At 34.4% G+C, this 23,839-nt stretch overlaps 2 protein-coding genes across 3 annotated transcripts; one reads left to right on the forward strand and one right to left on the reverse strand.

The window, feature by feature from the left end:
* Window positions 1-5,998: 5,998 nt before the first annotated feature.
* U2AF35B (Zinc finger C-x8-C-x5-C-x3-H type family protein) lies at window positions 5,999-7,400 on the reverse strand. 2 transcript variants are annotated; one of them, XM_086436505.1, is made up of 2 exons: window positions 7,263-7,400; window positions 5,999-7,034 (listed from the first exon to the last, which is right to left on the reverse strand). In XM_086436505.1, exon 2 carries the CDS (start codon window positions 6,932-6,934, stop codon window positions 6,092-6,094), a length of 843 nt encoding a protein of 280 aa, XP_086292631.1. In that variant the 5' UTR covers window positions 6,935-7,034; window positions 7,263-7,400; the 3' UTR covers window positions 5,999-6,091. The 2 variants fall into 2 exon arrangements, with proteins under 2 accessions (XP_086292631.1, XP_086292632.1); XM_086436506.1 differs by having other exon boundaries at window positions 7,191-7,340.
* Window positions 7,401-16,321: 8,921 nt separating this feature from the next.
* On the forward strand, window positions 16,322-23,152 carry LOC147407763 (uncharacterized). The gene is made up of 8 exons (XM_086436507.1): window positions 16,322-16,617; window positions 16,693-18,484; window positions 18,574-18,732; window positions 18,817-18,996; window positions 19,095-19,289; window positions 21,588-21,686; window positions 21,778-22,392; window positions 22,476-23,152. Exons 2-8 carry the CDS (start codon window positions 16,727-16,729, stop codon window positions 22,842-22,844), a joined length of 3,375 nt encoding a protein of 1,124 aa, XP_086292633.1. The 5' UTR covers window positions 16,322-16,617; window positions 16,693-16,726; the 3' UTR covers window positions 22,845-23,152.
* Window positions 23,153-23,839: the final 687 nt, after the last annotated feature.

Raw genomic sequence — 23,839 nt, forward strand, 5'->3', positions numbered from 1 at the left:
GTGAGTCTAAATTGAGTTATGTAGAATCCTAAGTTGAAGTATGGGTAAGAATAACTCAATCCAACCTTAATTTGGGTTAAACTCAGATTGAGGCTTCAGGCAACCTAGCTTAACTCGTACCTGAGGCTATATGATAATATATAAATATTTATGTTAATTATATATTTTATTTATTTTTAAAGTATTTTTTTAATTAATAAAATTACTTAATAGATAAATACAAATTAGGCTAGTTGAACAAACCCAACCCCTTGAATCCACCCAAAACTACCTAACTCGGGTTAACTCGAGTTCAATCAGAATTTGGATGCACAAGTAAGGTTGGCAATGATTCAACTTTTATCTTATATTTGATCTAAAAAGCATTGGATTCGGATTTAGTTTATGAATTTTTGGATCGGATTCGAATCACAATTTAAAAGATTTGATGAATTTCAGATCAACACTAATCCAAACCATTAAAAATCTGATCTAATTATTATCCTTTAAATAAAACTCATTCGTCTCCTTCTTTAAGCAAAACCTTCATCTCCCTCTTTAAACAAAAGCCACTCCTGTGTGTGTGTGTGTGTGTCACAGAATCACAGGTCTCTGATTTTAGAAGTTGAGGTTTGAAAGGGGTTATACCTTCAAAATTTAAAATTTAGTGTTTAGTAGAAGAGTTGGCAACAACACCTTCAACTGTAACGCCTGAGTAGGAAGACCATTGCTACCCATCCTCTCTCTCTCTCTTAGTTGATTATGAATCTGACATGTTCTAAAACGCAACCATAGTCATATGAGTTGATTCAGGCGATGAAACGTTAATTGAGAGTATTATTCTCTACAGATGCAAAAATTTGCGCTATCCTGGAATTTGTGATGATTTTTTTTTATCTCCACTCCTCGTGCCTTTGGGTGTGCTTGCAACGCGACTTCTCTAATGCTCAAGTCAAGATTTTATTTAAGAAATAGCATCTCCTCATTTTTTAGAAAAGATTGCACACATTTTTGTGCCTTGCACCTATGTATTTGTAAGGGCTTCCTTCCTTGATTGTTCCTAGATTTTCTCCTTGATTTCTGTTTGGGCGATTCCATTTGATTAGGAACTTTCCTTTATTCATGTGAATACAGTTAAACTCCTTATTTTCAGGGAGTTGAAACTCCCAAACTTCAATTATAGACTTCCAGAGCTTGGTTAAAGGTAATGACCGACCCTTTTTCCTTCTTTGTTGATTCGGACGCTTGGCTAAGTTGTCTCGAGATTGCCACATGTCAACTTTTTTTCAAAAAATACCCTCCACATTCTCCATTTATTTTCTCCTCTCTCTCTCTCAGTCTTCAATCAAGTCGATGGCAAAACTCTAGTTTTTCAATTGATTTAGTTTGGACCAGGGTCTAAAAAAACTTAATTGAATCGAATTTGGTTCATGGGGTAAAATTCTCGGATCGAGAACAGTATGATTCAATATCAAATTGATCCATTGTCAGCCCTAAGCATAAATTCAAGTTGAGCTTGGGTCTACCCTCCAACCTACCCAATCGCCTAAGTTGCAACCCTACTTATCATAAATGTACAAACAATCAAACAAAGTAATGTGAGCCAAAAAAAAGCTGGTATTTTCTAAAATCTAAAATCACCCAAATTCTAAAATCTAAAATCTAATGGCACATTAGTTTGGCTTCTAGATGTGATCCTTCCATAATCAACATATGAAATTGGCTAAAATCATCAACATCTGAAACTGGCTAAAATAGAGTACGATGTTGGACATGTTTCACTATTATAAGGAGAGAAGGCAGAGTCATTTCCATCAAAAATCAATAAAATGATGATCCCGCATCGAAATTTGGAATGAGAAAAATTTCCCTACCTATACATTTAAATTTAGGATGATTAAGAGTCATTTTCATCAAAAATCAATAAAATGATGATCCCACCTCCTTATCATCATATTAGGTGCTTTTTTAACATTATAAAATTATGCCTTTTTCATGATATCTTAAAATTCCATTAATTAATATTTTAAATTACAAAAAGACCCTCATGATACTTGTGTTTTGCACATCCCACTAGTCTGTGGTTTCTATAATTTTAGAATCAGACTATGGATAAAATGAATAGGTTGACGTGACAAGTGCACAGTAAACGTAGATTTTTTTTTCTTGTGTATTCCAAAGAAAAAGATCTATGATTCTGCGCACTCACATGTTTTATCGCGTCAGTTTATAACGACTCTTTCTTGGATTATAGCATTGGGTACGATTGCTGATTTTGTAACTTTAGGTACATAGGACTTTGTCTGAGTCTCAGAGCTTTACAAAAAGAGTGTATTCTCTTTAAATCAATTTTGTAGCTAATGCCTTACTCTAAAAGTCTGAAAATCACTTGAATACAAAGGGCATTCAAATCATAACCTAAGCACAATCAACTCCCTAGTTGACTCGACATGGGAGACTTGAATCCATGACCTATAACAATTTTAATTTAATAGAGAAACAATAATTATAATAAGGGCTTTTAGACTCATAGCTCAGTTGGTTTCACACATTGCAAAAACAACTTTTGAGTTTGTGGGTTTAGGTCCAGCTTACCCATCAAAAAAGACAATAATTATAATAACAAACATCAGTGGTAATTATAATTATAATAACGAATTTAAATATACTAACTAAAATCACAGATTTATGCAAAGGCTGAAACCGTCGACAGGAACAAAGATATTCTCATTGTCAATCAATCAAGAACAAAAATGAAATATTCATACCAATGAAGAATAATTTTGATCAAAGATTATTTCCAATAAGTTGGAGACTTTGGAATGGATGGGTAATGACTCCAATAATACAAGTGAGGCCATAACATGGATGAGTGAAAATGCAATTAGCCCTAGACTTGGGAGGATAAGAAGGGTAATGGAGCTGGAAATGGTTGGTGATGGTTAAATTGATGTCAGAAACAGATCAAAAAAGTTCTGATATAAGATGAACCTAAGCCTATTGAGTTCTAAACTACGCCCCGTTTCATTGTCACACCTAGCATCAACCACAACATAATAATGATCCCCATAAAAATCTTAGAGGTTTTATCAGCGGCACCCTCCATTAAATTCCACTGCAGACCTTTCCCAACAAAGGGGGTTTAGTGTGACCTTCAGACTTTGAATCTACTTATTAGAATTCTTCTATAACCTGTGTACATTTGAGCTTGGCTCCAATCTTCCACCCATACCCATTGCTAACAGGGTCCATCAATGCAGACCGGCAAAAAATCATTGAGAAAATAGAGAACAACACTGAACATTCCACATTGTGAATCTCAACCTTACATTCCACAGTGGAGAAACATTAACAAACCTAGTTTTGAAGACAGTGTGATATAACCTTATAGTACCACATACTAAGCTCTTAAGATTTAAAAGTTACCCCACCATCAACTCCATAAAAAAGAGCAAATATTGCCTACTCACGGCTGCTAGAACTGCAAACCTTTCCTGGTTCCAAAAGTACTAACATAGACACCCTTCGGATCTTAACGAACATCAAGGTTTCCAATCAGAATCACTCAACTCCGATAACTTACCTCCCAAGCTCCCTACAAAGCCTAGAAACACCTTCTTCAACCTTGCATTCTTAAATACATGAATGAACTTTCATATTTACTAACCCCAAGAAGAGCACGCACTGAACAAATCAGTTGGATCCACTACCATTTTAGTAGCATGAAAGTTATCTTGATTAATACCCAAGGCACAGAAATGGGTAATAGGGTACCATCATTTGATGACGTGAAGCTTGAAATGTATCCCCAAGGCAGAGATAATTGTCCTTTAGTCAACTGAAACACTTCAAGATGGCAAGGCTGGATGAGCATTGGAACCCGACTAATGAGAGCATAGCTTCCTTGGGCTCGACTTAATGAGTAGGGTAGAAGACTCATGTAATCATATCACCACCTTTATTTCTAAAAGATAAAAAAAAATGTAGTAATCAGAAACATCACAAATAAGTCATTTCATAATACCAAGGTGAACAAAGAAGATTTTTTTTTTTTTTTCAGAATCTAGTGGGGTTTTCTTAAATAATTCGTCCATTCACATTCAACAGCTATTTGACAAAGAAAATGAAAATAAGAAAACACTGCACAATTAGTTGAATTCTATTAGTATATCTACTAAAACATCCCTAAGATGGTCTCAGTCAGCACGAATTGATATCATGAAAAGTGGTTAGCAGTCCAAACATATTAGGAGTTTTTTATGCATCATTCTTAGTAGGTTTCATAATACAGGGAAGAATGTTCCAGTGTCAGTACTAAGTGCAAAAATATCAAATAGCATGACATATATTTCATATTTTATAGGTATATTACCAAAAGACAATATGTAACATTTATAGTAAAAAAACATCATAAAAACTGGTCAGAATAATTGACACCAGTATCAACATTAAAGAGAGAAGTGGACCAGAGGGGATGAAATTCTCTGATTCTTGGGTTCTATTCGACTGAAGTGATACAATTCTGGTTTAGAGTGCAAGGTCTCACCTACATTAGTAGTTTTCTACCCAATATTGGGAATCAGGAATCTCAATGCAGGGTGAGCTTAAGGACATGGGCCCCATCATGCTTCTCTACCCACCTGAATTCTATTTCGTTGTGGGATTCCATCTGACACATTTTTTTCTGGGATTTGGCCTAATTCATCAAGTATGAGATTCCACTCGTCCTGGAGAATGCAATACTTGACTCGACTTAGGGAATTTACAAGAATCCAATTGATATTGAGAATGTGTATTCCCTTCAATTTTATGAAATGTGAGACTCCATTTGGCTTAGTGAAAGTGAGATTCCACTCAATAGTATTGCAATAGGATTTCACCCGATTAATAGGACAAGAGACTCACTCATTGCAGTTCGTGAAATTACACAGCAAGATTCGTCGACTAGTAGAACCTATCATTCATGGCAGGACTCCAATCAATAAAAAGAAAATCATGGCAGCATTCCACCTGACTTGCAGAAGATGGGACTTTGCTCATGGTAGCTTTCCATTACAGAACATGAGACTTCGCTAATGGTGAGCTTTTGTCTGACATTTTTTTTTTTATAAGCAAAAATTTATTAAGAAGAGGACAAGACTTCCTCAAGAAAGACTACAAACAAGCTTACCAAAACAAGGAAACAAAAACAAAACAAAGAACAAAAGAGAAGCAACCCCCAAGCAACAAAATCAGCTTCTGTCTGACTTGAGAAATATGAGATTCTATTCATGATGGAATTCCTTCCAATCAGTAGGACATTTTTTTTTGATAACTAGCAATCAGTAGGACATTAAACTTCAACTTGTAGAACATGAGATTCCACTCATGCCAGGATTTTTTTCTCGACTTGTACAGTATGATATTCCACCCACGGTATGACATATAGTAAACATTATAATATGCAATCTTTTTCTTCTTCTTTTTTTGGTAAATTATGGCCACTAATATACAATTTGGGTCCAACAAGACAATTCAATCACTAGAAATGCATTGAATTCATGAACTTGACAGTCTAATTGGTCCAAAGATTGTTGTTGTTTTGTGAGGAGCCAACCTCACCACCACCCCAATCATCCTTTCTCCCAAAGAATCTGAATTGCATGAGCCTACATTGGCGATATTCACATACCATATAACCATTGGAAAGTAGTATGCTACCACAGAAAATTACAACTAACAAGAAAGCACAACCTCTTATCTCTTCTGGAGTCTACTAGAATTATCATTGATGACCTCCACGCAGTTTTTCTACAGGGAGCATACCAGTAATTAGGTGCAAAGCAATGAATCAAACAGAAGCTAACGACATAAAATCAAACCACAGATAGTATAATAGTAGGAATGGAGAAAATTAGATCCTTAAGTAGTCAACAGCATCATTTTCACTAAAACTAATAATTAACCATTACCCAAACAGACCACTATGCCATGCTACATAAAAGGATTATAATAAAGAACGTACGAAACATATAATTACCAATAAGCAGAAAATGCCAAGTCAGCTCCACCCCTTTTAGATTTCTCCATAGAACACAAATGGACCACAACCCAAACATCATAAAAACCCTAATTAGTGTCTCTCCTCTCTTTCCCTATTCCACTGTTCGATCCTCGCTCTCCGCTCCTCGCTTCCTTCTCTTATCGGACTCCTAGTATGCCTTGGACTCCCATGTCGCCGCCTCCCTCCATCGCTCTCATACCTCCCATGCCTGTCCCCACTCCGACGTCCATTCCCATGGTAGTCTCCACGATCACGGTGGTCTCCTCCACCTCCACGCCTTTCTGAGTCCCTTCGGTGATGTGGCGGACTTATACTTCTGCTCCGACTTCGACTACCCCTAGACTGACCATACCTTCCAAATAACTTCCTCCTCAAATCCCTCCCAATCTGTTTCACATGCATGAAATTGCAATAACCACCTCGATTACAGCTGTTCTCCTCAAACTGACGACACGTAGCTTCACGAAAATCTGTCACGGGTGAGAAATCAGCAATGATTGGGCGACCCGAGTAGAACCGCCCCTGTAAAGCTTGCAAAGCCGCCGCGGCCTGCTCTTCCTCCTTGAACTGAACATACACATTGCCAACCATGTGATCGGCGAGATTGTCACAGATGTTGAGACTCTCAATCTCGCCGAATTTGTTGAGCTCCTCAAAGATGTCCTCGTAAAAATCCTCGAAGTGTTCTTGGATCTTCCGAGGATCAATGGGTTGCCCTTGGGGATCAACACCAGGCGTTATCATGTCAGGTCGCTGGTACATGTTGGAGAGGAGAATTGTAGGGGAAATTGTGGGGCGATTGTGAAGCCGAGAACATCGGTCTCCGTGACGACACGCACCAATCTTGAAGTAGAATGGGCAATTCACTCTGTCCTTTTCGGTGCCAAAGATGGAAGCTAAGTGTTCCGCCATTAAAGCAAAATCAAGTGAACAATAATCGTAATTTCAATGGAAGTTTAGATTGAGTGAGTTGATAAGTTATGGGTGGGTTTCAGGAAATTTTGATCAACACCTGCGGATTACAGTAGCATTGGTTTACTGAGCTAGAAATATAAAAACCCTACTTTTCATAAACTCTAGAACAACAAAAAATAAAAAAATAAAATAAAACGAACATTTGGTATGGTTTGAAAATGTTCTTGAATATTTTGAAGATCATGAAACTTACAGAGACTTTGAAAGAAACCCTAATTTTCAGGGAAAAGACAAACTTGATTGCAGAACTAAAAAAAATACTTGCCTAGCTATGCTCGACTTGGTTGATTATAAGTGCCCTCGAAACGAGATATATGAACCTTTTAGGGTTTCGCCATGCGACCTCTAGAAGAAACGCGCTTTTAAGGGTCTGTTAAAGCGAGGGATCTGACTTTAAAAGCGGTACTATTTGCACCCACCGTCTATGTTCAGTGCACCCACTTTTCTCTATACATCCCACCCCAGTATGTGTTTTAAGTGGGTTCAGCCAGTGGGCACAAATGCCGGGTGCAAATAGCCTGGCCCATCCAACCAAACCCACAACTTAGGATTAAACCGGGTTCGGGTTCGGGTATCAAGACCCTATCATCCACATTAGGAAAGTCCTGAAAATGTTAAGAGACCTTGTTTGTGGGTGGATACAATTTCTTGCTCCATCTTGTGGAGCGTTGATCTTAATGATGAGCTCCTCGAGATCATCAGTTCGGATGTGCCAATCCTCTAAGATCAAGTTAGTTGCTCGCAAACACTCAAATCAGATATGTAACAAAAATAATAAATTTTTTGGAATGTAAATATAAATGTACTTTATGTTATTGATTCGTTCTATATTTATGGAGGAATCAATTGAATCCTCCTCAGATTAATTGTCTCATTTATCCTTTTCCCAATTTGATAGCTTTATTCACCCAATTGAAATTCATTTCTTATTTGTATTTAGGAGGATCAAATTTCCTTCCTCGTTAAAATTCAGAATTCATTCACTTTAAAGTAGATGAAAAATGTACCTTATGTTATTGATTCATTCTCTATTTATAGAGGAATCAGTTTAATCCTCTTCGGTTGTCTCATTCATCCTTATCCCAATTTGGTATTTTTATTCAATTGAAAAACTATCCTAAATGAAATTCATTCCTTATTTGTTTTTAGGACTGTAATAATTATTTCCTCATTAAATTTTTGATCCAAGGTGTATCTATGGTTGGCAATAGGTTAGATAATATCTGTTTACTTGACTCATCGTACAAATTTGTTATTTGATTAAGAATTCGGATAAATTTATCCACAATTATTTTTATTTGAATATTTTAGGGTTGGATATGGATATGTATCCTATCCAACTCGATTATCTATTTATCTGAGTTTAATACAATAAAATATATGTATAACAAAAAATTAAGGTTTTTTCCATCATGTTCACAGTGAGATGTATATATATTGGATTTGGATATCCACTTGAAATTTGGGTACAAGTCAAATACAGATATCCTTTAAAAAAGTGGATAAAGAGTTGGATATGGACATCCTTAGCATAAGTGGGTAAAAAATTGGATATGGATAAGCGGATATAGAGTTGGATAAGGATATGGAAATAACTTTATCCGACCCACACCCAACCCATCGCCAGCCCTAGGTATATCCCCATATCCCTCAATTTATAGGATTTGATTTAGGACTGCAACCTAAGTAGGTTGGCCCGAACTCAATTCGATTGATGGGCGAACCTGAGCCAAGTTATATAGAATATGAGTTGAGCCAGGGTTAGAATATCTCGACCCAACCTCAATTTGAGTTGAGGTTGAGTTAAGGGTTCAGGCAATCCAACTCAACTTGATGCTATATTATGCATTTTTTCTATTTATTTTCTTATATTAGTTATACATTTTTATTTATTTTATATATTTGTACTAACTAAGGAAAGATAACTTTTTTTACCCTTTTCTTTCTATATAAGTTTATTACTATATATATATGCTTATATATACTATATATGTACAAATTTCTTGAAGATGAAAGGCATTTTTCATATAAGTTCAAAAGAGATAAAAAAAATAAAAAACAAATAAATAATAAAGACTTTGAGAGTTACTTCTTACAAATAAATAATAAAGACTCTACTCACTTTCTCCCTCTTCATTCTCTTTGGACATTCTTTCAATGATGGATTTGGAGATTGTATGCGATTTTATTTACTAATGACACTAGTACAAAAAAGAATTTAGACATTGGTTTTTAACTGATGTTTAAAATTATAGACATCGGTTTAAACATCGATGTCTATTGGGGTGACATCTAAAATTAAATTTAATGTCATACTATGTGAAAAAAATGGTAAACTCAATGCCAAGGTCCATTGATTTTAGTAGAATTTTGCTAAATTCAACGAACCTTGGCATTGAATTTACCATTTTTTTCATGTAATGCTATTTTTTTAAGATATAAATTTTTTTTGTTGATCAAATGAAATTAAGGATTTTCAACTGACACAACCCACTTAATCTGTCCAAAATTACCTAACTCGTGTTATTCCGAGCTCGACCTGATTTTAAAAGCTCAAGCTCAGGTTGAGTAAGACGGCTCTGCCACTTAGGTTGAATTTGGGCTTACCCTCCAACCTGCCTAGGTTACAACATTAACTTTATATAATCCTCAAAATTAGCAACTCAACTCACACATTCTTCGATCAAACAACCCAAGTCATAAGATTGTTCCAACCTATGTTACCCAATTCGTTATTACTAGTTTGACTACGAACTAGTATGAAACAAAATAGTTCATTGTGTGGTCCATACTAGGTTCATAAAATCAAGCGTAATGCCCCAGATTTTTAAACATGTGTCTCAAGGAAATTCATAAGTTAACAAATAAAATATTTTTTTGAAGTTGGAATTTTTCAAAATTGATTACACCATTAGATCCGCATAAAAAAATTAATCGAAATAGACTATAAGTTCACAAAAATCGAAGTTTGGGACGAACTTTTTAATTAAAACAAAACAAATTCAATAATAACCGTTACATCTTTTAACACTATAAATATTAAAAATCACAAAAATTTCTGAATTAATCATCTATTTCTCATGTTCTCTTCTTCTAAAACAAAATCTAGAAAAACTCTAGTCTCCCTCATCTTCAACCTAGGTTTTCATCTACTTAGAGGACATATTAGGCTTCAAAAGAGAAAATTTCTCAATTCACCTCAAACTTTGAGGAAAATCAAAGAAATAGGATTTTCAATCGCATCCGATATGAAATCTTCAATCCAACTCAATTTTTTTGCGCTCTTCAAATATTTCTTAGCATAAATTTAAGGTGGGAACTTCTAGATCTTCTAATAGTCTTAGATTTTTATGCATTGTAGTTTTAAATAAAAAATATATTATTTTAAAATAAAAAATATATTAAAGTTTAAAAACTCTATCATTTTGAAGAATCTATGATTCTCATCATTCGAGGCAAATTTATGGGGTTAACTTCTAAAATCTATTGGGAACTCATTACTAATCCGTTTTCGACGATCTATATATAGTTGGAAAGATCTGAAAGTCTCTTTTTCAAAAAAAAATTGTATTAAAAAAAATTCGACTTGCAATGCAATACTATTATTTTAATATTTTTTATTATTATTAAATATTGTATTATTTTATTTCTGTGTTATTTTATTTTAAACAATATCCTTAAGATGAGAGAGACGCTAAAAATTCTATTAAGAAAGTTTGGACACCATTAGTAGTCATGTAATTTTTATCTATATAATATTTGGTATAAAAAATCAAGAAGGTGTAAAACGGAGAAGAATGAATCAAATTTCAACATTGATTAAGGTAAGTTCTCACAACACATTTATTTATATATACGTAATAAATAAAATTTAAGTATATAGTATGGTTATGTGTTTCTTATGTGCTTATTGATAAATAATGTAAAATATAAATGTATGGTAGATTTTTGTGACAAATCTTTAGTTATCGTGATAATGCTTATGTTGAAATTGCATGAAATGTTCTTTTAGAAGATGAATATGAAATTGCATAATTATGAACACACTTTGGAATGATGAATTGAGCAAGTTATAACTTAAGTCCTTAGATGAAAGACCCTAAAGGCCCTTTAAGAAGATTTCGTATTTTGGAACGGAGAGTTTGATTGAACCAGTGGGAAAATCGATCATCATTGCATGCATTAATTATTTTTGAATGGCTTAGTTACTTGATAATAACATAATCATATATATTTTTTTTATTTATATGTATGTATGCATAGATGTTAGTGTAATGTTGACTTCCTACAAACTTTAGCATATCGACTCTATTGATTTTTTTTTCTTCAGATGATAAACATTGAGATTAGAGTTAGGCAATGAAAATGCAAAATCATCAGTGGACATAACTTATTTATTTATTTTTAGTTAGTTGTTTAGTCTCTTTAGAATTCAAATTTAAAATAATTTGATTTTGCTATATTTGATTTGAATTTAATAAGTATTCAACAAGTATTACTACACTTAATGTTTGGATTAGTTTTAGGATGATGCTCTTCATTTTGATAACTATAAATATCTATTTATTTTAATTATTATTTTTAGATATTTATTTGATATGATTCAATGGTTCTTGTTTCTTTTCATACCTTTAAATTAAGATCTTGAATCGGATTATGGATTAGATCAAGGTTTGAAATTTTTAGGGTGAACCCACTGAATTTTGATTCGATGAACCAAAACATTAAATTTGGCAAACCCAACAATTTTATTCAGTGAACCAAACAATTTTTTAATTGATCTGGTAAACTAAACCAATTTATTATTATTATTTCCATTGTTTATTTTTAAAATTTAAATTGTACATATAACTTTGTATACTTGAATTATATATATGCACACAAGCGAATCAATCTAGCGAACTAACCTAGGAAATCAAAACGAACCAAGAAACGAATTATCTTTGTCTACCCTGACGAATCGGGTTCATTCTAAAGTGGGGAACCACGAACCTGAACTTAAATCGAGATAACCCATGAAGTAAGTAACATAAATCTCAACCTTTGATCTTTCGAGATTGTCCCCGAGGACCTTTGTTTCGGATCACTCGGAACAATGTAAATGTACTCAGATGCATAGGTGACATGGCTTGTTGATTTTACCATCCACAACGACCTTTATCAGGGACTTGTGCATGGTAATTAGTGATTCGAGGTTATGAAAACAATGCAGTTAATTCATGTAATGCCATGTGTCATTTGACCTCATATGACACTACTGGTGATTACCTCGTTATTTGTGCCATCTTATAAAGGGTTTATGACGCATCATTTCCTTGGTTCATTGTGTATATAAATATTTGTCATCTTCAAGTTCTTAAAATCATTCCTCTTCTTCTTCAACCTCCCCGACTTCTTTTAAAACAATAGAAGATGAGGGTACTTAGGTCATTTTTAAATGGGTATTTCAATGAAATTTGAGGTTAAGGGGCATTTGATCAATTGGAATCACCAAAAATAAAGTGTGAATAAACACAAAAAAGAAACCTCTCTCTCAAAGAAGGCTGAGATAAAGGGGCATGTTGTGAATTTGAATAATCGAAAATATAGTGTAGATAAACACAATATCCCTCTCCCTATCTCTCGTTCTCCGTTTTTTAACTTTGTTAAGTCCCACAAATTATAGAGTTTGAAATAGAGGGAGATACTTTGCCTTTGTCATCACATAAAATATTCTCTTCATTCAAACACTAACCCTAATAATTTTTTCTCTCGTTGCAATTTTAATATTAAATTTTTTATTCTAAGGATCTGATTCTTTGATGATTATTGCGATTGATTTGGACTTAAAAATGGATTTTTAAAATTCAAAATGATTTTTAAACTTGAGACAAAGGTTTCAGAATGAATGACTATTTATGCATCTTGATCAATCAAAAATGGTCTAAGCTTGTAAATTTCTCTAACCTTGAAAGATTTGACTAATTTTTTTATGATTTTATTTGATATTTTGCTTGGTTTTGAGTAATCTAGATAATAGACTTGCTTGATCTTACGATCCCTAGAAATATCCACATTTTTAAACAGATCACGCTCGATCATGCAATCTTGGGTTATTTAATTTAATACAATGATAATTTCATAATTTATAAATAAATTGATGTGAATTTGTGTCAATAATACTTGCTCTTCTCTCAGTAATATAGTAGAAAAATAAAATTCTTATTTTACTGTTAAAAATATGTAATTTTCAGTAGGTATTGATCCAACATCCAAGAACTACAAGGTCATGGGGAGTTCTTTTTTTGGTTTCATGCTTTGCAAGTTGGAAGCACACTTCGTTGACACCATTATGAGAAGAATTATGTTTATTGTGTATTATTAGAGCAAATCAACATTTAAATTTTTTTTATTTATTTAATTGTAAATATCCTTGTATTATATTTTTTTGGGGTTTTAAAAGACAAATCCACATTAGTAAATTTTTTAAATTGTAAAAATTCCTTTGCATTAAATTAACTGACACAACACATTGTAAAATCATATTAACTAGTTGAAATTTATAGAATAATCTCTTAACATTCCTTATAACTAGTAGGTGGCATGTGCAAACACACATGTATTATAAGGATTTTCTTTTATTTATAATTTAAAATATTAATTAAGAGAATTTTGAAAATAACATAAAAGAAATGATATTTTTGTAATTTTTAAAGAATCAGAATCAGGTAAGGCGTCCAGTTCCCTATGGAATAAGATAATTTAAGCCGTTTTCTATAAGACATGCAACTCGAAGCGTTTATTGTCCAATAGAAAAATACGTCACGTAGGCACCATATGTTTCTATAGGAATGAGACACCGTTTTGGTAGACTTTCTTTTTTTTTTTTTTCCAATATCCTCGTCGGGAGTCTTGCAAGTTAAGCATCACTCTTTTATAACTTGAATATGAAGTCGAGTTTCATGAAAACTATAAGAAAAAAAATTGCCATGAAGGGCACCCTGGGCATGATTTCAAAACTCAATCAATTCTATACCAAATGGTTTTATTTAACTTAAGATTAGTTGTCAACGATTCAAATTATCTTAATTACTATCAGATAATGGAGATTGAGAAAAACAACAATGTGATTAGGATCGAAAGATGTGGATATTGAAAACATAACATGAAGAATATCAAAAAGTACGAGGAAGATGTGTGGGGGTTTTCATATAATTCTTTCAGCTTTGATTATCCTATCTTCAACTCTTCAATGTAATTCTAGTTATTCGATTTTAACTTCGTCCTTCCAACAATTGTATCTTGAGAGTCAATTTTGACAGAGTAATGGAGTATTTTTTCGACTCCAATTGCGTACCTTTGACTTTGTTGGAACTGTTTATATATGTATATATATTGAAAATCATGGATTGCGTCACATCTTTTTTCTATTTGTATCGTAATTAAAGATTATAACACGTGGCGTCTTTGAAGCTTCTTGAAAATTCATTTGTATAGGATAGCCACGAGCTGGTATTCAGGTGTGGTGTCGTTATGCATTTATCGAATGCATGCCACCATCTATTGTATGATCCATTGGGATTGTCCCGAGAACCAGAATGAAATCCATTCTTATCACAAGTTTTTGATAAAATGGTCGTGAGCTATCATTATGTGCAACCATCTCCACTATAGAAAGCGGGAAAGGTCAAATCCACTAGTAAATACTTGAAAGAAAAATGGGCTTCCTACATACGTATCGTACAAAGCAAGAAGTTCATAATTGCATCTTTTGGGTTTCAAGATTAGGAGTTTCGATGTATAAAATTACTATATTTTTAGCAATTATTTGACTTTTTAGGTTCCTAAAGTCATCTTCAACAATGGAAGATCTCAAATTTGCCAATGTTAAGAATAAACATAAAGAGAAAGAGCACACACATTAGAAAAAATATATATATATATATATATATATATATATATATATATATATATATATATATCGATCGCCCCTATAAATAAATCAAAAGTTACCTACATGGTAGGCCCGATGATAGTTGAGGGAAAGCTCTGGTTCTCGAGTTCATTAACTGGTGCCCAATGAACTCCTCTTTCAAGCATCGGTAACACTAATTCGGGTAAGGCTGAGTCTCCGAGTCTTAAAAGGCGTTGAAACATTCATGAGACTTTTCGAGACGTGAGAGAACCCCTATCGACTTGAAAGTCATTCCAAATTGCAATTATATTTAGCGAGAGAAAACACTTTCTTTAGGTGATAAAAGTTCTGTGACCGCGTCACAAGGTGGCATCCAAAAACATGATTGGATGTAGAATACAATATTTTAAGAACTTTCAAACAAAATATATTATTTATTTTTAAATAGAACACAAATTTTTCTTGTCGTTGGATTTGAATTTTTAATCTTGTAGTTCAATAACATCAATTTTCAAAAGATTGTTGATAATCTCACTAGAAAGTCTTCACTCGGTCAATACTTGGCTGATGTGGCATAGATACAAAATCATAGATCTATTTTCTCGAGATACACAACTGTAAATCTCCATAAAAGATGTGCAGTTGTGTATTTCTGAGAAACCGATATATGATTTTGTGTCACGTCATTTGAGTATTGACTTGAGTGAAGGTTTTCTAGTTAGAAAATAATTATTTATTTTCATAAAATAAAATCATAGTCTTTTAACATAATATATATCATGAAATCTGGAGAGTTACAGTGGTTTTGGACCAGCATGACATGTGAGTCCAACCACTCTTAGTAATATTTCAAAATCTAGTAATAATTTTCTTTTGACTACATCACATTGTGCCATCCGAAATCATGATTTGATGCCACAGGTTGTAGAGAACAAAATTCTAAGAATTTTGAGAAAAAAAATTCAATAATTTTTACTATTGAATTTTAATTGTAAAATTAAAAATTTATTAGCCGTCCATTTTCAACACCTTGAATCAAGTTCAAGATAGATCATTATATATGATTTTTTTTATTTTTTATCTTGAGTTTTTCGATGAATTCTAGAAAATTGTGTTGTTGGATTGCCAATATGTTAATCCATGTGGGTCCAATGACTCTCAGTAAGAATACAAATCTTACTTAGTTAGTAAGACTAGTCTGATTCTTTAATTAGAGAATAATGTTGATTGCACGCTTGGTACTGGCTGACGTGACATGGGCATAGAACTGTACATCTTTTACTATGTATCCCGATGAAAAATGATCTATGGTCTATACTCTTACCGCGTCATCCACGTACCAAATGGCGTACCAAAATCGCGTGCACATCACGACTCTAAAATAAATTAGTGTCCAGCTCATTACAGCCTATTATGAATTACCTACTAAAAGAAGAGAATTTAACTTAAATTATCCACTATGCCACGTCTCTCTCTCTCTCCTTTCCCCTCTCTAACTCTGTTACTAATTCCGTTAAAATACAAATTCTATTCTATTTCTAGTTTTCTACAATCCCTGACCGTCTCTAACTCTGTTAAGTCCTAGTAATATATATTCGAGAGTTTCAAACAGAGAGATACGTCTCGTAGAGTTTCAAACACAGATTCAAATTCAGGATTCAAAGTGATTTTTAAAGGGTTTCGGAGGTCTATTTATGCGTCTTGATCAGTCGAAATAATCAAACGCGTAAGTTTCTCTGATCTCGAAAGATCTGGTTTATTTTTGTTTGATTTTTTTTTTGCTTGATTTTGAGTAATTTAGATTCTAGAATCGTTTGATTCTGAAATCCTCTTCAATGACGGCTCAATCGGACGATCGTACTGGTGTTTCTGAGGTTGATTTTGGTGGAAAGAGCGGTTTGAATTTGACTCCCTGCGAAGATCTGCCAAAGGTCGGTGGTGATTTCAATGACTTTCTGCATGACAATGCAGAGGAGATTGATGTAGAATTGAAATATATTGACGATATCTCGACCAATTTTTTCGAATCCGATTTCAAAACTACGTTTTTGGAAGATCCTACTAAAGGAGAACCCATGGATGAGGAGAAAACTGTTTCAGAATTGAATGTGGGTTCGGAACAAGTCCACATTGAGGAATTGGGAGGAAAAATTGAATCTTGTGATGAGGGAACCGTTGTTTCCTCTGCAAAACAAGATATCACTGCTAAGGATTCAGAATACCAAACCAATGGGGATGAATTAAGGAAGAGTGATACAGTAGAGGAACAGAAAGGAGTAGATTCTATCGAGGTTGTTGAAGGAGATCAGGAATCCGTAACTATGATTACTGAGGTTGTTGGATCTGCTGGGGATGAATTAGAGAAGAGTGATACAATAGAGGAACAGAATGGATTAGATTCAGCTGAGATTGTAGGAGATGAGGAATCCCTAACTGTTATTACTGAGGGTGTTGGATCTATTGGGGATGAAATAGAGAATAGTGATTCAGTAGAGGAAAAGAATGGGTTAGAATCAGCTGAGATTGTAGGAGATGAGGAATCCCTAATTGTGATTACTGAGGTTGTTGGATCTATTGGGGATGAAATAGAGGAGAATGATACATTAGCTGAGATTGTAGAAGGAGATGAGGAATCCCTAATTACGATTACTGAGGTTGTTGAATCTATTGGGGATGTAATAGAGAAGAATGATCCGGTAGAGGAACAAAACAAACTAGATTCAGCTGAGATTGTCGAAGGAGATCAGGAATCCCTAATTACGATTACTGAAGCTGTTGGATCCGATGTTCTTGAATCCAAAATCCATCCGCTCAACAATGGGGAGGCGAAGGTCGAAGAGGAAGGTAAATTACATTCAGAGGAAACTAATGTTGAATCCGAAGTGCATCAGCTTGATAATGAAGAGGAGAAGGAAACAGCAAAACTAGAAGGGGAGATTCCCGTGGCGGAGCCTTCTGGGCACATCGAAGCAGAGCAGGAGATGGATTTAGAAACAGATGCTACAAAAGAAAAAGATGAAAGTGGCGAAAGCGTACCTACTTGTCCCGTTGAACTGACTGTTTCGGAAACTAAAGTCATTAATGATTCTGCTGAAGGCCAAGAAAGCACATCGATGTCGCCTATTGTTGAAATTGAATTGGAATCCAGCATTGTAAACGAGTCTCCCGAAAACTCAAAAATATTGCCTTGTCATGCTGATGACTTGAAATCAGAATCTGAAGTTGGAGATGTCGCCTCTGTTGAAAGAGATGAAAGCGTGTCAGAACCCATGATCGGCGATTGTTCCATTGAAAGTGATGTCATAGCTGTTGAAAATGGAGAGCATTCTATCAGTGGAGAAGAAGTTGAGGGCATTGAAGAGATTGATAGAAATGTGAGCCATCCATCTTCCCCAAAGGGTTTGACTCCTAATGCTTTGGAGGAAAAGAAGGTGGATGATGAAGAGGGAAAAATTCCTTTCCTTTTCTTGGTTCGAATTCCAAAATATGTTGACGATAATAAAATTAATGATCAGATTAGACTTGCTGACCTACATCATCAAGAGAAGACTCGAAGTAGGAATGCTATAGCATTAGCAATTCAATCACAACGGGTAAGTCTTATTCTTTGTAGAATGTAAGATTTATTAATGAGAATTATATTTGTTTGTATTATTGATATTAACTTCTTGGAGTGTTTTAGGTTATTTGTAGAGAATATCGTGCAAAATTTGATTCTGCTAAATCAGAAGAGAGAGCCGCTAGAGATGCACTCAAAGCCAAACACAAGGAAATGGAACCTGTTCAAGCTGTGATTAACAGAATGAAGGATGCAACATCCATTAAGGATATTGATGATAAGGTAAGAACTCATATTGTCTTCATCTTTCTTCAATGATGGAATTATTGATTTGTAATTCTCTTGAATCGGTGATATATGAAACAGATATCTAATATGGAGCATAGGATAGGACATGAAACCATGCCTTTGAAAGAAGAAAAACAGTTGATACATGAAATCAAACAATTGAAGCATGACCGTGAGAAACTTCGTTCTAGTTTGGGTGGTCAGACTGAAGCCCAGCCAACGTTGGACCAGAGAAACAGAATTGAAGAGCGTGTTAAAGTATTAATACTTTGTTGCTATATCATCAATTATTATTTGATTATGAATTTTTTTTTTTTTTTTTGTGGAGATGCTCATGTACTTTTCCATGCTCATAGATTCTTAAGCAAGAATTGGATTCCACCAGAAATGAGCTTTTGCGAACTGAAGGGATCACCAAAGCATCTAAGAAGATTTACTTTGATGAGAAGAGTAAGCTTGCAGAATTGAATGCTCAGCATAAAGCTGCGGAGGATCTTCAGAAAGAAGCATATACACAGTTACGCAATCTCAAGAACCAATTGAATGAGAAGGTAATTTCTCTTTTGCATTTGTAGTGTATGATTGAGCCTATTTCTCATAAATATTGATCCTTTTAGATGATATCTATGGTAAGTATTATTTGGGTATTCTTTTGGGACACTCTGATAATCTTGGAACAATACCGAAGATTGACATGGTGTGTTTATAAGGATGATGAGCACAACCCAAGAAAAAGTCCAAATTTTAGGTAGCAAGGAGCGTTTGGTGATTGATTGGTCTGGAGAAGAGAAGCAATATTTCCAAATACTGTCAGAGATGACCTTAGGGCAAGGATCTTGAAAAATGACTTTGTAAGCAATAGATTTTTTATCCTCAAAGGCTCTTGCCTTATTCAAAAGGCATTGAAAGCTTACGCCACACAAGAGGCCCACACCTTTTGCCTAATAAAGCGTATGCCTTATGAGGATGTGTTGCATTTTTTCCCAGTTTTTGTAGGTTCAGTATATAAGAATCCTTGAAATTTATAATATCGTCCCTGCTGTAAAATTAATTTACTTAAAAAGTTATTATGGTATATACTAGAAAGATAGTAATGTTAGAGGGGTATTATTGGAAAAAAGGGGGAGGAGAGGAAAGACAAATTGATGGAGAGGAGAAGAGGAAAGGCAATAAAGTGTGTGGACTCCAAACCTTCGTCTGGGGTCCACTGTTGTGTTTTATTATATAGATATACATTACATATTTTATTTTGGCCCTAATTTCTACAGGACCTAGTAGATTTACAACTCTAGCAATTTTTGGTTCTTATTCTTCTTTCACTATTACCTTGTTTCTTCCTATTTCTGTATGTCTCTCTATGCCGAGCATACTCCTTTGTTTTTCTTAGTGTTGGAATAGTTTATGCTTTTCTCTTTTTTGGTTAGAGTGGTTGTTAAACTTTAAGTGTGGCTTTTCACCTGGGGCTAAGACATTGGAAAGTTTTATAAAACTACGGATGTGGTATAATTTTCATTTGATTTTGATGCGTTTGAACATTGATATCAAACTTTGGAACGTGAAATTTTGGATTTTCATAAATCTTTGGTAGTTTTCGTTGTTTTTTCTCATTGATTGGAATATTTATTATTTATTAATTTGTATATTTAATTTGTTATCTATTTAAAAAATGCAAACCTTGAGGCTTATGCTTCAAAGGCTTTGGTTGGAAATGCCTTGCCCCATGCATTAGCATTTAAAAAATACTGGTTTAAAGTCACGGAGATGGTCCTTGGGATCATCTTACAACTGAGTTGACCACAGTCCACTGTGATTTTTAAATCATTCATCAATAATAATATTCAATCTGCACAGAGACTTAAATCCATGTTTCTGCCAATGTTTGTATAATTTTTTATTTTATTAGTTTGATTGATGTTAATAGAATCATTCATATCATCTGGAAGGATCAGTGCTGATTGATTGTGTAGGAAGTAGTTGACTGGAACACGCGCCTACATTGCAATTCTTCTTACGATGCACCTTTTGTTCTTGTTTTGTATTTTCTTATTGAAGGTCATCTTCCAAAAATAGAACAATAATAAAAAATGAATCTCCCCCAATGAAAAGGGGAATATCATATTTTTATTATTACTATTAATTCAAATATCCAGGTTCCCTTTAACAATTACTAGATGATAGAGCAGTATCTGATCGAGGTAATACTAAATTAGACTCCCAGTTAGATTGACACATTAAGAAAATGTAACATCTAATCATATTTTATTTCATTAAAAAACTGAAACAAATGCTACTACATTTTGGGAAATTTTTGATGTTTGTGAGTATGAATTGGAATATTCGCAAATAATACATTGTTGACATGGGTAAATCTGACACTAGGATTCTCTATCTAATGGATGCATCAATGTTCCTTTCTAAGATTATATTTTGCTAGAATGCACTCCATAACCATTAAGTTTGTCAGTCCTCAAAAAAGGGTGTGCTGCCCTTGTCTGACCCTTTAGTTGTAAGTGTAAAATTCTAGATTCTCACAGCCAGTTTTTTAATGGCATAGATTAACGGAGGAGGTAGTATGTCCTTGTTTTAAGTATCTAAACTAAATATAGATAGATGTTCATTCAACAGTTAAGTTTGAATTATTCCAGGTTTGTCCCTGTAGTTTTAATGTGTTGGATGAATGGTCATGATACTGAGATTCCTTAAGCTTCCTATGCGATGTTTCTTTCTTTCTCTTTTTTTTTTTTTTTTTTTTTTTTTTTTTTTTTTTTGGCATAAAAAAGAAAGGGACCCTATCAAGAAGAAAATATAATGTCCCTTTAACCACTGATGTGAACTGTTGGAATTTGCAGTATAAATATTTCGATCAGTACAAGGAAGACGTGCAGAAAGCTGTAGATTATAAAAAAGCTGGAGATAAAGAGGCACTACAACATCTTTGTGTTAACCAGGTGAGCTCGTGTTTCTATCTTTTTTCCCTTTATATGGTGAAATCAATATCAAGGAAATATGAGTTATTAAAATATAAAACATCATGTTTAGGTGGAGACTATTATGGGACTATGGAACAAGAATGATGAGTTCCGAAATGACTACATCAGATACAACAAAATGAGTACTCTTCGGAGGTTCCATACTTTGGATGCCCGATCATTAGGTCCTGATGAGGAGCCGCTCGTACTACACAATGTCGTAGATAAGAGAGTTGATGATACTCAGGTCACTTTGGCCAAGACTAATTCAACTTTAGAAAAAGGAAAATCAGTTCTACCTATAGCAGTAAAACAGAAGAATGCAGAAGATGTGAAATCTGTGGTAAACTTGGAACAGAAGAGCTCAATAGCTAAATCCAAGAAAACCAGCAAACCGACTGCTTTGGAGAATGGTTCTGCAATTGTTTCTGGCATTGAAGAGAAGACAGAAGAAGAGAATAAGCAAACTAAAGAGGAAGAAGAGTTGAAGAGGAAGGAAGAAGAGTTGGCGAGGAAGGCAGAGGAGTTGAGAAAAGAAGAAGAAGCGGTCAAGTTGAAGGAGCAGCACCGGTTGGAGGAGAAGGCTAAAGCCAGGGAGGCAGAGGAGAGGAAGAAGCGGAAAGCTGAGAAGGCCAAACATATGGCTGAATTAAGAGCACAAAAGGAAGCTGAACTCAAGGAGAAGGTAACTCATTTCTACTCTTTAAATTTCATAAACCATATTACTTAATCGGGAAATGTCGTTAATCTTCTCTTATACATTTGCAGGAGAGAGAGAAAAAGATGAAGAAGAAAGAAAGGAAGAAGGCTGCCGCGGCTACTGCAGCAGCAGCAGCAGCAGCAGAAAGTGGTGGAATTGAAGGAGATACAGCTTCAAATTCTGAAACTATGACCCAGGAACCTGAAACCAAAGAGAAGGTTACAGAAGTGGTGAAGAAGAAGCCTCAGAAACCATCAGTACTGGCGAGACAAACGAAACCAAAGGTTCTTCTTCCTCCGGCTCTACGGAACAGGAGTAAGAAAAGGATGCAGCCATGGATGTGGGTCCTTCTTGCAGTCTTTGTTGTTCTTGCCTTATGCTTGGTGGGAAACAGTGGCTACTCTTCTAAATTTCGTCTCTCTAGCTTTGGTTTCTGAGGAATTATTACTATTACAGCAAGTATATAGGTAGATAGAGGTTTTGATATACATATATTTTCTTACTTTACCTTATATATTAGATGGAGGAATATATCAGTGCCATTTATTTATTCCCTACTTAAGAGGTTTCTTTTCTTTGATGTTTGGGTCTGTCATTTCATACTACTCTAGAAGAGATTGGTTTTATGTTATTTACCATATATATATATAGACAGAAACAACTCAACTCTTTTCAGGTATTGCTTTCATCCACCAATGTAATACAACAATAAGAATGATTCCTTACATATTTCCATTTACATATCTCTCTCACGTCCAACGTCGTTAGTATTTAATGTTCAAACTGTATTTTTTCCTTGTGTGCCACTACTATGAGTCGGCGAAAGAGGACTGACAGTGGTGGTGGGGATTTGCCATTCACAAACGAGTTTAAGCTGCAAATTTAACAGCATGTCTGACCACTGAGCCACAAATGTTTGTCACACAACACAACCTTTGGGTTGATCTGAAAACCGAAACTCGGGCTGAATGATGAGCTACAAACCAATAATCGGATATATATATATATGGGAAATGTTTGGCACCCTACGCTTTACCCTACGTATTTTGTCCTACATGGGTAAGAAGTTTTGGAATGGGTTGATTTTTAGTGAGGATGATCTCTACGGTTAGAAGATCCTCATCAAAAATCAGCCCATTCCGAAATTTCTAGCCCCATGTTTACTAGTTGAAAAATTGTGGACCGTCCAATTTTTTTGTAAACTATTTTTGATGGGGTTAGAAGTTTTGAAATGGGCTGATTTTTGGTGAGGATGATCTTATCTTCATAAAAAATCAGCCCATTCTAAAACTTCTAACCCATATAAGATAAAACATGTAGGGTAAAACGTAGGGTGCTGAATGGGACCTATATATATATATAGGGTCTCATTCGACACCCAACCATTTTTATCTTACATGGGTTAAAAGTTTTGGGATAGGCTGATTTTTGG

This window comes from Akebia trifoliata, chromosome 3, assembly GCF_017979445.1.
Source record: "Akebia trifoliata isolate Shusen 1 chromosome 3, ASM1797944v1, whole genome shotgun sequence".
Classification (NCBI taxonomy): Eukaryota; Viridiplantae; Streptophyta; class Magnoliopsida; order Ranunculales; family Lardizabalaceae; genus Akebia; species Akebia trifoliata.